The following is a 16,308-nucleotide window of genomic DNA, read 5'->3' as shown; positions in this document are numbered from 1 at the left end:
CCAGCGATTCCCCAGGGATTTGTCACCTCGTCGCTAGTAGATGCCGGGCGTAGACCTGGTTTACAGGGCGAATATAGTATCCTTTCAGCAGATTCATTGCGGCCTCGAAATCGTCCGCGTCCTCGATGAGAGTATAGATCTCTGGACTCACCCTCGAGTGCAGAACTTGTATTTTTTGGTCCTCCGTGGGTGTAATTGCGGCCGTCCTGAGATATCATAGATGTCATAGAATTTACAGTGCAGAAGGAGGCCATTCGGCCCATCGAGTCTGCACCGGCTCTTGGAAAGAGCACCCCACCCAAGGTCAACACCTCCACCCTATCCCCATAACCCAGCAACCCCACCCAACACTAAGGGCAATTTCTTTGGACACTAAGGGCAATTTATCATGGCCAATCCACATAACCTGCACATCTTTGGACTGTGGGAGGAAACCGGAGCACCCGGAGGAAACCCACGCGCACACGGGGAGGATGTGCAGACTCCGCACTGACAGTGACCCAAGCCGGAATCGAACCTGGGACCCTGGAGCTGTGAAGCAATTGTGCTAGCCACAACGCTACCGTACTGCCCTCATTGAAACATGCCAGCCAGTGCTTGAAGGTTGCTGCTGATTTTGGCGCGTGGGGGCTGAATCCGGCTTGTTTCGGAGCTCCATTCTTTAAAGTCTAGTGTAATAAATTGATGCTCGATCAATAACTCCAGAAGCGAGATTGGAGGCAATTGAAGGCTTTATTACACTAGATGTTTCCCCCAGCAGCACAGGTACAGAAGGCAGCTGCTGGGGCGACATGGGCTCTTATACTCCTCCGCCTGGACGGAACCAGGCTTAACCAATGAAAACAGTACCTTCTACACCAATGGTCTTACAGCATTACAGTGTACCGTAATACCTAAATACCGACTACCACAGTTCGATGTTATCCAGTTCTTGAAAGTGCATAATAAATAGTGCCCATGACTTGTAATACCCCTCCGAGCTTCCCCTCAGTTCGAACTTAACCTTCTCAAGGGTCAAGTATTCCAACAGGTCCCCCCGCCACGCCAGGGCACAGGGTGGAGAGGCTGCTCTCCATCCCAGCAGGATCCGCCTTCGGGCGATCAACGAGGCGAAGGCTATGATATCTGCTTCCGCATCCGTTTCCAACCCTGGCTGGTCCGACACCCCAAATATGGCCTCCCGGGCCAGTTTCACGCGCACCATCTTGGAAGTTATCCTACCTAAAAACCTCCTTCCAGTACTCCCCTAGCTTTGGACAGAACCAAAACATTTGAACTTGATTAGCGGGGACCCCCCCCCCCTTCAAAAAATTGGCTCACTCGCCCTCATGAGGTGCGCTCTATATACCACCTTCAGCTGTATCAGCCCCAACCTCGCACATGAGGTGGAGGCATTCACTCTCCGGAGCACCTCACACCAGACCCCCTCCTCTATAACCTCTCCCAGATCTTCCTCCCACTTTGCTTTGATCCCTTCCAGTGGTGCCTTATCCTCTTCCAAAATAGCTCCGTACACCACTGACACTGCCCCCTTCTCCAGTCCCCTTGTCGTCAGCACCTCCTCCAGCAATGTGGAGGCCGGTTCCTCTGGGAAGCTTTATCTCCTTCCTGGCAAAATCCCGAACCTGCATGTATCTAAACACTTCTCCCTGCTCCAGCCCATACTTCGCTTCCAGCTCCCTCAATCCTGCAAACCGACCCCAAAGAAACAAATCTTTTAGCGTCTTAATCCCTTTCTCTTCCCATTTCTGAAAACTTCCATCCCACCTCCCTGGCTCAAATCTGTAGTTCCCCCGAATCGGCATTTCCCTTGACCCTGCCCCCAACCCGAAGCGTTGGTGAAACTGCCTCCAGATTTTCTTGTGTGTGTGATTAGCAGGTGTGACAGTAAAAGGGGGGCAGTAGGTTAGCTTGCCATTATTTTGTTATAATTCCTGCATATCTCATTATATCTGTTATAAATAAACGGTAATTGGTCAACTTACAAACCCGGTGACTGTACTTATTGGACAGCCCAGAGGCCAAAGATCAGGGGCTGGATTCTCCGTTTCAGGGACTATGTCCCCACGCCGTCGTGGATATTGTGGTCTTTTGCGCCAGAAAACCTGGCATCAAACGACCACAGATTCACAGCTCTGCAGGGGGCTAGCAGGGTGCTGTTGTGAACCTCGCAGCTCCAGCTGCAGATATCGCCCCCTGCACTTCCGGGTCAGAGGCCGCGCATGCGCACGGCGGCGGCCTGCAGCGGCAGCACCGTGATCCATGGCGGACTCAGACCGCGGAAACAGACCCCCGATCGGCCGCGCGCCCAACCCAGACTGCCTGCATAATAAAGGCACAGTTCCGTATGTGGCCCCTCCTGCCCTCTGATCAGCCTGCCGCGACCTAGGCGGCCGCACACTGAGTCCGCAGCTGCCTCGCGAGTTTCCCGAATGGCTGGGACAATATTAGAAATATGCCGTCGGGACTTCGGCTGATCGGGGTTGGAGAATAGAGGGGTGGGCCTCAAGCAATGGCCGCAGGTGGGGGATACACGCCTTACTCCCCGAGTACGCCGCTTTTAGGCGGCCGGAAAATTGAGAAACCGCCGCCAGTCCCGATTCCATGCGTGAAACTGGATTCTCCACCCCGGCGCCGGACGCGATGACAGAACTCCGATGTCTTGAAGCACTTTGCAGCTAATGTAGTACTCTTAAAGTGTAATAAAAGGAACATAGAAATACCTGGACTAAAAAGGACCGTTTTCTCTGGTTTGCCTTCAATGATGGTGGTCACATAATACAACGTTAATGGAGATTTGACTAAACACAGCAGTCAATCTTTATCAGTTAGTTTGCAACAAACCCAGACATGACTCAAAGAAAACCATCAGTGATGGAGAACATTGTGAACCGTAGGTCCAGAGTCAGCTGTTCTGTATTGCTTGCTACATTTACCATATCATGAATCAAATTATTCATTCCAAAATGTTATTTTCTGAAATGAATCAATCTAATTTGCATTTGAATGAGTTAATACGAACAGCTTCCAACATTTCCCTGAGAGGCTGTTCCATTAAGCACTGGCTTATTGAAATATTATTTTGGTCGGTAGTCTTGTATGATGAAGCCGTGCCCCTGTTTCTGTTGTTCTGGACAAGGTGAAATTGCATGTCATGGTGTACGTTATCTCATTTCTTTAGTATCCTAAACACAGCAATTATTTCACTGTAATCTTCTCTTGCATCATTTGTTGTGATGAAGACAACATAACAGCCATTTTGCACACAGCTAAGTTCCATAAACAGCAATCTGAACAGATCATCCATTTTAAGTGCTGGTTAGATTTAAATATAAAACACTGGGATATAGAACAAAGAACAAAGAAAAGTACAGTACAGGAACAGGCCCTTCGGCCCTCCAAGCTTACGCTGTCCATGCTGCCCGTCTAAACTAAAATCTTCTACACTTCTGGGGTCCGTTTCCCTCTATTCCCATCCTATTCATGTATTTGTCAAGATGCCCCTTAAACATCACTATCGTCCCTGCTTCCACCACCTCCGGCAGCGAGTTCCAGGCACCCACTACCCTGTGTAAAAAAAACTTACCTCTCCTCTAAACCTTGCCCCTCGCACCTTAAACCTATGCTCCCTAGTAATTGACCCCTCTACCCTGGGAAAAGTCTCTGACTATCCACTCTGCCTATGCCCCTCATAATCTTGTAGACCTCTATCAGGTCGCCCCTCAACCTCCTTCGCTCCAGTGAGAACAAACCCAAGTTTATTCAACCTCACCTCATAGCCAATGCCCTCCATACCAGGCAACATCCTGGTAAACCTGATGCACTGATCCCTTAGAGGTGCACTCCTGATGTGCCAGCCTAGATTATGTGCTCATATTTCTGAAGTGGGCTTGATCGTATGACCTTCTGATATGAGAGTACAACACCGAGCCAAGGCTGGATGGAAGTAGTAGTGGTAGCACTGCTGCCTCACGGCGCCGAAGTCCCAGGTTCAATCCTGGCTCTGGGTCACTGTCCGTGTGGAGTTTGCACAATCTCCTCGTGTTTACGTGGATTTCACCCATACAACCTAAAGAGGTGCAGGGTAGGTGGATTGGTCATGTTAAAATGCCCCTTAATTGAAAAAAATGAATTTGGTACTCTAAATTTATTTTTAGAAAGTAGTATTGGGTGCTGGTTCCAGGGTAAAAAATTAATATCTTTGAGAGAACAGGGAAGAAAATTGGTGAGAAAGAGGAAAGTCTGCCCCAGTTATCTCTGTTGATGTAGAAATATATTTCTTTAAACAAAATGCTACATCATTATTTATGCTGCTTAGATTACTTTCAGAATGCGTTTTAAGTTTTGATTGTTTAATTTCATTCAAGCAGCTACTATTCCATATAATAAGCAACTAAATTCCATGGAAAGAAAATGTTTCAATATAAATTGCAATATTTCGGTAGTTGAAGCACTGCCAAAATCTGCCACCACAGGGTTGGCTTTCATGTAGCATTGTGTAGTGTTGAGTAACCCTGGCTTATGTATACTATCGTAAGTGTGAAGTTTGTTATATTTTACTCATCTTAGTTGCAGTGATGCCCTTTTCTTGTCTGTATATGTAGGCTGTGGAAGAAATGAATGGAAAAGAACTGAATGGGAAGATCCTGTTTGTCGGTCGTGCCCAGAAAAAAGTAGAGCGACAGGCTGAACTGAAACGAAAGTTTGAACAGTTAAAACAGGAACGGATCAGCAGATATCAGGTAAGCAATGAAGTTGAAATAAAAACAAAAGCTCAAGGAATACTGAGCAGGTCTGGCAGATCTGAAGAGAGGCAAACAGAGTTTAACATTTCAGGTCAATGACCTTTCATCAGAATTGGGATGTCTTAATAATGGATAACCACTTCGTAAGATGCTCCTACCAAAATTAGTTGTTTTCTGTTGAAATAAAAGAATAGAAGTAAAGCAGATACTTGTTTGAATTTTCCCTATTATAGACAAGTACACAAGTTGTATAATGTCATTAAATTTGACTTACTGTTCTTAAACTTATCTTTCTGATTATTGAATGATAATTCCTTGCAACTTGTTAAAGAGCGGAGGAACCTGCATGCGTCAGTTTGGATATAAAGTAGCAAACAAACTGGAAATCTCTTGATTCATTTGTTGCGGGCATACATTATATCCAGAAGATTCATTTTGGCTGTTGTAAAAGTCAAATTTGGAGTAGTCACTCTTAAGTGAACATTAAATTACACTACTGCTATTATAATTTGAGAATTTTGTGAGGGGTCAGGGCAAATTGCCTTACAATGTTTTTTCATAATCAGCAGTGTGCTCAGTTATTAAAATAGGCATTGCAGCAGCCTAAACCTTCGCAACATCTTCTGTTATTGTTTTATGCTTTGTTTGTGGTCCAATCAAAAAAAGCGTCCATGTTCTTTTAAAATTTACTTGCGAGTTTGGATTCAATCCATGAAAAATGGTTTGGCCTTTATGTCCCAGCTAGGACCATTGTTGAAGTTGAATGGTTTATACTAAAATTTAGCAAAACAAATTTTAAATGTTGCTGTTCTCCTTGCCGCCCTGACCCTTCTCTCCCTGCCCTCCACCCCTTTGCTTCCGCATACATAGAAAATCCTGGACATCCATATGTGTGTATGTAATGTGCAGAGGAAGAAATTCCTTCACAAATAGAGAGGTATCAGCTGACAGTTACATGCCTAATATATGGTACATGAGTTAGCAATTTATCTAATCCCATGATAATCGACTACAGCTAAAGAAAACTCCTCTAACTATAGTACTGTCCTAGAAATAGGAAAACATTTGTGCATGCAACAAACATACTGCTACATGTCTTTGTCCATATATAGGGCAGGATTTTCTGACCCCGCCCATCGCCGGGATTGTCTGGTCCAGCTGAAAGTCAATGGACTTTAGGCTGGGCCACCGCTTCCCCCTGGAAAATCCTGGCCATAGTTCTTTGTGTAATGAAGCACCTAGTTCCAATATCCGCTTCTGATTGTCGATGCAGAACCTGGAGGAGCTGCTGTGCCAGAGCAATGCTGAGTAAATCCAGACGGGTCTCTTCTAAATTGAGGCTTGTCTCTACAACTTAGCAACAGACATCAAGTATTGTTACAGGTTTTGAGGATTTCCCCCCCCCCCCCCTCTTTTCTTGAAGGTTTTGATTCATTTTGGGATATGGCTGCATGGGTGCAGACAGTCTTTGATCTGCAGCAAGTGGTTATTTTGTTGTGTGGGACAGGATATTCACTATTCCAAGTTTCTGAATCCCATTGACACACGCATTAAGCATGACAAAAGATTTGCAGTGACGCACCCCCATTTCAGAATGTTAAGCTTCAATGTGCCTTAAAGCTTTCATAAAATTTTAGATGAACTTCTTTTTTTTTAAATAATATTTTATTGAAAATTTTTGGTCAACCAACACAGTACATTGTGCATCCTTTACACAACATTATAACAATACAGATAATAATGACCCTTTTTTATTTAAACAAGAACAAAAGAAAACAACAACAAATAAATAAATATTAAATAACAAAAAATAAAAACTAGCCCTAATTGGCAACTGCCTTGTCTCAGGCCACACCCCCCCCCCCCCCCCCCCCCCACACCCCAAGTCCTGGGCTGCTGCCTTCTTTGTTCTCCCCTATCTATCTTTCCGCAAGATATTCGACGAACGGTTGCCACCGCCTAGTAAACCCTTGAGCCGACCCCCTTAGGACGAACTTAATCCGCTCTAACTTTATGAACCCCGCCATATCATTTATCCAGGTCTCCACCCCCGGGGGCTTGGCTTCTTTCCACATTAGCAATATTCTGCGCCGGGCTACTAGGGACGCAAAGGCCAAAACATCGGCCTCTTTCGCCTCCTGCACTCCCGGCTCTTGTGCAACCCCAAATATAGCCAACCCCCAGCTTGGTTCGACCCGGACTCCTACTTTCGAAAGCACCTTTGTCACCTCCATCCAAAACCCCTGTAGTGCCGGGCATGACCAAAACATATGGGTATGATTCGCTGGGCTTCTCGAGCACCTCGCACACCTATCCTCCACCCCAAAAAATTTACTGAGCCGTGTTCCAGTCATATGTGCCCTGTGTAATACCTTAAACTGAATCAGGCTTAGCCTGGCGCACGAGGACGACGAGTTTACCCTGTTTAGGGCATCTGCCCACATCCCCTCCTCAATCTCCTCCCCTAGCTCTTCTTCCCATTTCCCTTTTAGTTCGTCCATCATAGTCTCCCCTTCGTCTCTCATTTCCCTATATATATCCGACACCTTACCGTCCCCCACCCATTTCTTTGAGATGACTCTGTCCTGCACCTCTTGTGTCGGGAGCTGCGGGAATTCCCTCACCTGCTGCCTCGCAAAAGCCCTCAATTGCATGTACCTGAATGCATTCCCTTGGGGCAACCCATATTTCTCGGTCAGCGCTCCCAGACTCGCAAACTTCCCATCCACAAATAGATCTTTCAATTGCGTTATACCTGCTCTTTGCCACATTCCATATCCCCCATCCATTCCCCCCGGGGCAAACCTATGGTTGTTTCTTATCGGGGACCCCCCCAGTGCTCCGGTCTTTCCCCTATGTCGTCTCCACTGTCCCCAAATCTTCAGTGTAGCTACCACCACCGGACTCGTGGTATAGTTCCTTGGTGAGAACGGCAATGGGGCTGTCACCATAGCCTGCAGGCTGGTCCCCCTACAGGACGCCCTCTCTAATCTCTTCCACGCCGCTCCTTCCTCCTCTCCCATCCACTTACTCACCATTGAAATATTAGCGGCCCAATAATACTCACTTAGGCTCGGTAGTGCCAGCCCCCCCCTATCCCTACTACGCTGTAAGAATCCCTTCCTCACTCTCGGAGTCTTCCCGGCCCAAACAAAACCCATAATACTCTTTTCTATCCTTTTGAAAAAAGCCTTCGTGATCACCACCGGGAGACACTGAAACACAAAAAGGAATCTCGGGAGGACCACCATCTTAACTGCCTGCACCCTCCCTGCCATTGACAATGCTACCATGTCCCATCTCTTGAAATCTTCCTCCATCTGTTCCACCAACCGCGTCAAATTTAGCCTGTGCAATGTGCCCCAATTCTTAGCTATCTGGATCCCCAGGTAACGAAAGTCTCTTGTTACCTTCCTCAACGGTAGGTCTTCTATTTCTCTACTCTGCTCCCCTGGATGCACCACAAACAGCTCACTCTTTCCCATGTTCAATTTATACCCTGAAAAATCCCCAAACTCCCCAAGTATCCGCATTATTTCTGGCATCCCCTCCGCTGGATCCGCCACATATAGTAGCAGATCATCCGCATATAAAGATACCCGGTGTTCTTCTCCTCCCCTAAGTATTCCCCTCCATCCCTTGGAACCTCTCAGCGCTATCGCCAGGGGCTCAATCGCCAGTGCAAACAGTAATGGGGACAGAGGACATCCCTGCCTTGTCCCTCTATGGAGCCGAAAATATGCCGATCCCCGTCCATTCGTGACCACACTCGCCACTGGGGCCCTATACAACAGCTGCACCCATCTAACATACCCCTCTCCGAACCCAAATCTCCTCAACACCTCCCACAGATAATCCCACTCCACTCTATCAAATGCTTTCTCGGCATCCATCGCCACTACTATCTCCGTTTCACCCTCTGGTGGGGCCATCATCATTACCCCTAACAACCTCCGTATGTTCGTGTTCAGCTGTCTCCCCTTCACAAACCCAGTTTGGTCCTCATGAACCACCCCCGGGACACATTCCTCTATTCTCATTGCCATTACCTTGGCCAAGACCTTGGCATCTACATTGAGGAGGGAGATTGGTCTGTAGGACCCGCATTGTAGCGGATCCTTTTCCTTCTTTAAAAGAAGCGATATCGTTGCTTCTGACATAGTCGGGGGCAGTTGTCCCCTTTCCTTTGCCTCGTTGAAGGTCCTCGTCAGTAGCGGGGCGAGCAAGTCCAAATATTTTCTGTAAAATTCAACTGGGAATCCGTCCGGTCCCGGGGCCTTTCCCGTCTGCATGTTCCTAATTCCTTTCACCACTTCTTCTACCGTGATCTGTGCTCCCAATCCCATCCTTTCCTGCTCTTCCACCTTGGGAATTTCCAGCCGATCCAAAAACTCCATCATTCTCTCCCTCCCATCCGGGGGTTGAGCTTCATACAATTTTTTATAAAATGTCTTAAACACTTCATTCACTCTCTCCGCTCCCCGCTCCGTCTCTCCATCTTCGTCTCTCACCCCCCCTATTTCCCTCGCTGCTCCCCTTTTCCTCAATTGGTGTGCCAGCAATCTGCTCGCCTTCTCTCCATATTCATACTGTAATACTGTACACCCTGCGCCTTCCTCCATTGTGCCTCTGCAGTGCCTGTGGTCAGCAAGTCAAATTCCACATGCAGCCTTTGCCTTTCCCTATACAGTCCCTCCTCCGGTGCTTCCGCATACTGTCTTTCCACCCTCAAAAGTTCTTGCAACAACCGCTCCCGTTCCTTACTCTCCTGCTTCCCTTTATGTGTCCTTATTGATATCAGCTCCCCCCTAACCACCGCCTTCAACGCCTCCCAGACCACTCCCACCTGAACCTCCCCATTGTCATTGAGTTCCAAGTACTTTTCAATGCATCCCCTCACCCTTAAGCACACCCCCTCATCCGCCATTAGTCCCATATCCATTCTCCAGGGTGGACGCCCTCTTGTTTCCTCCCCTATCTCCAAGTCTACCCAGTGTGGGGCATGATCCGAAATGGCTATAGCCGTATATTCCGTTCCCCTCACCCTCGGGATCAATGCCCTACCCAACACAAAAAAGTCTATGCGTGAATAGACTTTATGGACATAGGAGAAAAACGAGAACTCCTTACTCCTAGGTCTACTGAATCTCCACGGGTCCACCCCTCCCATCTGCTCCATAAAATCCTTAAGCACCTTGGCTGCTGCCGGCCTCCTACCAGTCCTGGACTTCGACCTATCCAGCCTTGGTTCCAAAACCGTGTTAAAGTCTCCCCCCATTATCAGCTTTCCGGTCTCTAGGTCTGGGATGCGTCCTAGCATTCGCCTCATAAAATTGGCATCGTCCCAATTCGGGGCATACACGTTTACCAACACCACCATCTCTCCCTGTAATTTGCCACTCACCATCACGTATCTGCCCCCGTTATCCGCCACTATAGTCTTTGCCTCGAACATTACCCGCTTCCCCACTAATATAGCCACCCCCCTGTTTTTCGCATCCAGCCCCGAATGGAACACCTGCCCTACCCATCCTTTGCGCAACCTAACCTGATCTATCAGTTTCAGGTGCATTTCCTGTAACATGACCACATCTGCTTTAAGTTTCTTAAGGTGTGCGAGTACTCGTGCCCTCTTTATCGGCCCGTTAAGCCCCCTCACGTTCCACGTGATCAGCCGAGTTGGGGGGCTTCCCACCCCCCCCCCCCTTGCCGGTTAGCCATCATCTTTTTCCAGCTTCTCGCCCAGTTCCCACGCAGCTGTATTTCTCCCAGACGGTGCCCCCCCGCCCATCCTTTCCCGTACCCACTCCCCCCTTTCCCCAGCAGCAGCAACCCAGTAATTCCCCCCTCCCCCCCGCTAGACCCCCCGCTAGCGTAATTACTCTCCCCATGTTGCTCCCAGAAGTCAGCAAACTCTGGCTGACCTCGGCTTCCCCCCGTGATCACGGCTCGCCCCGTGCGGCGCCCCCTCCTTCCTGCTTCTCTATTCCCGCCATAATTATCATAGCGCGGGAACCAAGCCCGCGCCTCTCCCTCGGCCCCGCCTCCCATGGCCAACGCCCCATCTCCTCTCCCTCCCCACCTCCCCCCATCACCACCTGTGGGAGAAAGAAAAGTTACCATACCGCAGGATTAATCATACAATCCCTCTTCACCCCCCCCCACTCGTCCCACCACTTTGTCCAAACGTTCATTTTCGTAGTCCAATCATTCCAATTTTTCTTCTACAATAAAAGTCCACGCTTCATCCGCCGTCTCAAAGTAGTGGTGCCTCCCTTGATATGTGACCCACAGTCTTGCCGGTTGCAGCATTCCAAACTTTATCTTTTTTTTGTGAAGTACCGCTTTGGCCCGATTAAAGCTCGCCCTCCTTCTCGCCACCTCCGCACTCCAATCTTGATAGACGTGGATCACCGCGTTCTCCCATTTACTACACCGAGTTTTCTTCCCCCATCTAAGGACCATTTCTCTATCCTTAAAACGGAGAAATCTCACCACTATGGCTCTGGGAGCTTCTCCTGCTCTCGATCCTCGCACCATAACTCGGTATGCTCCCTCCACCTCCAACGGACCCGTCGGGGCCTCCACTCCCATTAACGAGTGCAGCATCGTGCTCACATATGCCCCGACGTCCGCCCCCTCCACACCTTCAGGAAGGCCAAGAATCCTCAAGTTGTTCCTCCTTGCGTTATTTTCCAGTGCCTCCAACCTCTCCACAGATCGTTTCTGGTGTGCCTCCTGTATCTCCGACTTCACCACCAGGCCCTGTATATCATTTTCATTCTCTGCTGCTTTCGCCTTCACGACCCGAAGCTCCTGCTCCTGGGTCTTTTGTTCCTCTTTCAGCCCTTCAATCGCCTGTAATATCAGGGCCAACAACTCTTTCTTCATTTCCTTTTTTATCTCCTCCACGCAGCGTTTCAAAAACTCTTGATGTTCAGGACCCCATATGAAACTGCTACCTTCCGACGCCATCTTGGTTTCTGCTTGCCTTCCTTGCCGCTGCTCCAAAGGATCCGCTGCAATCCGGCCACTTTCCTCTCCTTTTTCCATCCGTGTCCAGGGGGAACACCCTTCTGGTTTACCGCACGGTGTTTTCAGCCGTTAAAATTGCCGTTGGGGCTCCTATCAAGAGCCCAAAAGTCCGTTTCACAGGGAGCTGCCGAAACGTGCGACTCAGCTGGTCATCGCCGCACCCGGAAGTCTTAGATGAACTTCTTAAGAGACTTTGTCTTTGTACATTTTTTAAAATAAATTTGCAGTACCCAATTCATTTTTCCAATTAAGGGACAATTTAGCGTGGCCAATCCACCTACCCTGCACATCTTTTGGATTGTGGGGGTGAAACCATGCAAACACGGGGAGAATGTAGAAACTCCACACGGAGAGTGACCCAGAGCCGGAATCGAACCTGGGACCTCGGTGCCATGAGGCAGCAGGGCTAACCCACTGTGCCACCGTGCTGCTCTGTCTTTGTACATTTGATGCCCCTTTTGAAACTGAGCTGCTAGGAACTGTATCTCTGTCTCCAGGATTGTACATAATCCAGAACAATGAGATTTCTTACTTGATTTTCCTTCATCACGCTTATGCAGTTATCAATATTGGAGATAAGTGCATTTTCGAAATTATAATTCTTTGATTGTAATCACAGCCCACAAAAATATATTTTTTTGCTTTTACTGCCTATCATAGAAATAGTTGCAGCCAATAATTAATTGTGAATTTCCATCAGATGGATAATTAAAACTTTTAAAAATAAATTTAGAGTACCCAATTATTTTTTTCTAATTAAGGGACAATTTAGAGTGGCCAATCCACCTACCCTGCACATCTTTGGGTTGTGGGGGTGAGACCCATGCAGCTACAGGAAGAATGTGCGATCTCCACATGGACAGTGACCCGGGCTGGGATCGAACTCGGGTCCTTTGGGCCGTGAGGCAGCAATACTAAGTACTGCGGCATCGCGCCGCCCCCGGATAATTAAAACTTAACGCCGTATAATGTAAACTCTAATTTTGCATGGTCACCTGTATCATTTAGTTTGGAGTATTATTTAAGTTGGAGCTTACCCACTTTGGTTCCTGTGCTATATTGTTCTTTGTTCTTTAGGGTTTTTTGCCAAGGGTAGTAACATGACTGGTACAAGCTTGGAGGGCAGAAGGGCCTGTTCCTGTGCTAATTTGTTTTTCGTTCTTCTTTGTTGTATGCTGAAGCATTGATAGTTTTATTGCATTAGGTTTGAATTATGCAACATTTGTTCACCATTTTTATTCTATTTTTTAACTGCTAGATGTGGAATACTAACTTAATCAATAACTATTGGGTTACTGAACTTCATTAAATGTTTTTAGGGTGTGAATCTATACATCAAAAACCTGGACGACACCATTGATGATGAAAAACTGAGGAAAGAGTTTGCTCCATTTGGTTCAATCACCAGTGCCAAGGTATGTTTATCAAGGCAAAATAACAAGCAAGGGTAAAAAAAAATTGATAAGGTTTATGATTGCCTTTCCAGGTCAAGTTTAACTTAAAGAGCAAAATAATGTACCAGCCAGAATTTTATGAAAAGTCAGTGTCCCTTAATAAGTTGTCCTTAAGGGCTGTGTTTTATTTGGAAATCTTTTTATTGGCATTTCTCATATTTATAAACAATTGTATGTATACATCACATTTTTCTTACCCACGTTAATTTACTTTATTGTACTGAAAGGTTTATTTTGTCTTTCTTTTAATTGGTCCTATATACATTTCGCCACCCTCTGGGTCGGTCTGTGGTCCCTGCCCCTCCTTGCGTACTTAGCCTGTCCTTCCCCCTCTTCTTTTTGTGGTTTCTCCGCCTTCCTTCCATTCCCCCCTCCACCTTCCTTCCATTCCCCCCGGGTTGTGCAGTCCTTTGGTTCCTCATCTATCTTGTTTTTTTTATTCTTAACTTACTCCTCGTTGCTGGCCTCGAACAGGTCTTGGAACAGGCTGACAAACCACCCTCAAGTATCTAGGACGTCTTCCTCTGACCCTCGGATAGTGTACTTAATCTTCTCCAGGTGAAGAAATTCCGAGAGGTCAGCGAGCCAGTCTGCAGCTGTGGGCGGTGCTGCTGATCGCCAGCCGAACAGGATTTTCCGGCGTGCAATTAGAGAAGCGAAAGCAAGGGCATTAGCCCCCTTGCCCATGTGTAGTTCTGGTTGCTCCGATACCCCGAAGATTACCACTGGTGGGTATGGCTTCACCTTCACCCCCACACCCCTTGGACATTGCCTCAGAGAAGGATGTCCAGAACCCAGCAAGTTTGGGACAAGCCCAGGACTCATGGGTGTGGTTGGTTGGGCCCTTCTGGCACCGTTCACATGAACCTGCTCATTCGGGATCTGGTCAGGTGCGCTCTGTGCACCACTTTGAGCTGCATTAGGCTGAGCCTTGTGCAGGAGGAGGTGGAGTTAGCCCTGCTCAGTGCTCCGCTCAAGAGTCCCCACCCTACCTCTGCCCCCAGTTCGTCCTCCCATTTTTGTCTGTTCTCGCCTAATGGTGTTCGAGCTCTCTCCAGTAACTGTCCGTATATTTTCCCACATAGCCCCCCTCCTTGCTGCCTGTGTCTACCAGGTCCTCTAGTAGTGTGGTTTCTGGGTCCCCGAGGTACCCTACTGTCTCTGCGGAGGAAATGTTTTATTTGCAGGTGTCTCATTTCCTGCCCTTTTGCTAGTTTCCACTTCCTCGTCAGTTCGTCCAGTGTCGCCAGTCTGTGCCCTACGTAAAAGTCCCCGACCGACTTCCGGGTGCGGCAATGACCAGCTGAGTCGCACGTTTCGGCAGCTCCCTGTGAAACGGACTTTTGGGCTCTTGATAGGAGCCCCAACGGCAATTTTAACGGCTGAAAACACCGTGCGGTAAACCAGAAGGGTGTTCCCCCTGGACACGGATGGAAAAAGGAGAGGAAAGTGGCCGGATTGCAGCGGATCCTTTGGAGCAGCGGCAAGGAAGGCAAGCAGAAACCAAGATGGCGTCGGAAGGTAGCAGTTTCATATGGGGTCCTGAACATCAAGAGTTTTTGAAACGCTGCGTGGAGGAGATAAAAAAGGAAATGAAGAAAGAGTTGTTGGCCCCGATATTACAGGCGATTGAAGGGCTGAAAGAGGAACAAAAGACCCAGGAGCAGGAGCTTCGGGTCGTGAAGGCGAAAGCAGCAGAGAATGAAAATGATATACAGGGCCTGGTGGTGAAGTCGGAGATACAGGAGGCACACCAGAAACGATCTGTGGAGAGGTTGGAGGCACTGGAAAATAACGCAAGGAGGAACAACTTGAGGATTCTTGGCCTTCCTGAAGGTGTGGAGGGGGCGGACGTCGGGGCATATGTGAGCACGATGCTGCACTCGTTAATGGGAGTGGAGGCCCCGACGGGTCCGTTGGAGGTGGAGGGAGCATACCGAGTTATGGTGCGAGGATCGAGAGCAGGAGAAGCTCCCAGAGCCATAGTGGTGAGATTTCTCCGTTTTAAGGATAGAGAAATGGTCCTTAGATGGAGGAAGAAAACTCGGTGTAGTAAATGGGAGAACGCGGTGATCCGCGTCTATCAAGATTGGAGTGCGGAGGTGGCGAGAAGGAGGGCGAGCTTTAATCGGGCCAAAGCGGGTACTTCACAAAAAAAAGATAAAGTTTGGAATGCTGCAACCGGCAAGACTGTGGGTCACATATCAAGGGAGGCACCACTACTTTGAGACGGCGGATGAAGCGTGGACTTTTATTGTAGAAGAAAAATTGGAATGATTGGACTACGAAAATGAACGTTTGGACAAAGTGGTGGGACGAGTGGGGGGGGGGCGAAGAGGGATTGTATGATTAATCCTGCGGTATGGTAACTTTTCTTTCTCCCACAGGTGGTGATGGGGGGAGGTGGGGAGGGAGAGGAGATGGGGCGTTGGCCATGGGAGGCGGGGCCGAGGGAGAGGCGCGGGCTTGGTTCCCGCGCTATGATTATTATGGCGGGAATAGAGAAGCAGGAAGGAGGGGGCGCCGCACGGGGCGAGCCGTGATCACGGGGGGAAGCCGAGGTCAGCCAGAGTTTGCTGACTTCTGGGAGCAACATGGGGGGAGTAATTACGCTAGCGGGGGGGAGGGGGGAATTACTGGGTTGCTGCTGCTGGGGAAAGGGGGGAGTGGGTACGGGAAAGGATGGGCGGGGGGGCACCGTCTGGGAGAAATACAGCTGCGTGGGAACTGGGCGAGAAGCTGGAAAAAGATGATGGCTAACCGGCAAAGGGGGGGGGGGGGGGGGGGGTGGGAAGCCCCCCAACTCGGCTGATCACGTGGAACGTGAGGGGGCTTAACGGGCCGATAAAGAGGGCACGAGTACTCGCACACCTTAAGAAACTTAAAGCAGATGTGGTCATGTTACAGGAAATGCACCTGAAACTGATAGATCAGGTTAGGTTGCGCAAAGGATGGGTAGGGCAGGTGTTCCATTCGGGGCTGGATGCGAAAAGCAGGGGGGTGGCTATATTAGTGGGGAAGCGGGTAATGTTCGAGGCAAAGACTATAGTGGCGGATAACGGGGGCAGATACGT

At 48.6% G+C, this 16,308-nt stretch overlaps 1 protein-coding gene and 1 non-coding gene across 5 annotated transcripts in view; both read left to right on the top strand.

The window, feature by feature from the left end:
* pabpc4 (poly(A) binding protein, cytoplasmic 4 (inducible form)) overlaps positions 1–16,308 on the top strand; it is a 100,520-nt gene that overhangs the window by 46,737 nt on the left and 37,475 nt on the right. For 3 of the 4 annotated variants that reach the window (XR_011943266.1, XM_072500957.1, XM_072500958.1), the window contains 2 exons: positions 4,605–4,742; positions 13,100–13,195. Coding sequence is in view for 2 of the 4 variants with exons in the window: in XM_072500957.1 (XP_072357058.1) it covers positions 4,605–4,742; positions 13,100–13,195 (234 nt within the window). In the remaining 2 variants the exon portion in view is untranslated. Of the gene's footprint in view, positions 1–4,604; positions 4,743–13,099; positions 13,198–16,308 lie in introns of those variants that run through there. The other variant, XR_011943272.1, reaches the window with a different exon arrangement.
* LOC140430779 (small nucleolar RNA SNORA55) lies at positions 5,980–6,111 on the top strand. The gene has a single exon (XR_011949543.1). It is a non-coding gene; the product is annotated as a small nucleolar RNA SNORA55 (small nucleolar RNA).

Source organism: Scyliorhinus torazame, chromosome 1, assembly GCF_047496885.1.
Source record: "Scyliorhinus torazame isolate Kashiwa2021f chromosome 1, sScyTor2.1, whole genome shotgun sequence".
Classification (NCBI taxonomy): domain Eukaryota; kingdom Metazoa; phylum Chordata; class Chondrichthyes; order Carcharhiniformes; family Scyliorhinidae; genus Scyliorhinus; species Scyliorhinus torazame.
This window is presented reverse-complemented; position numbering and strand designations above follow the sequence as displayed.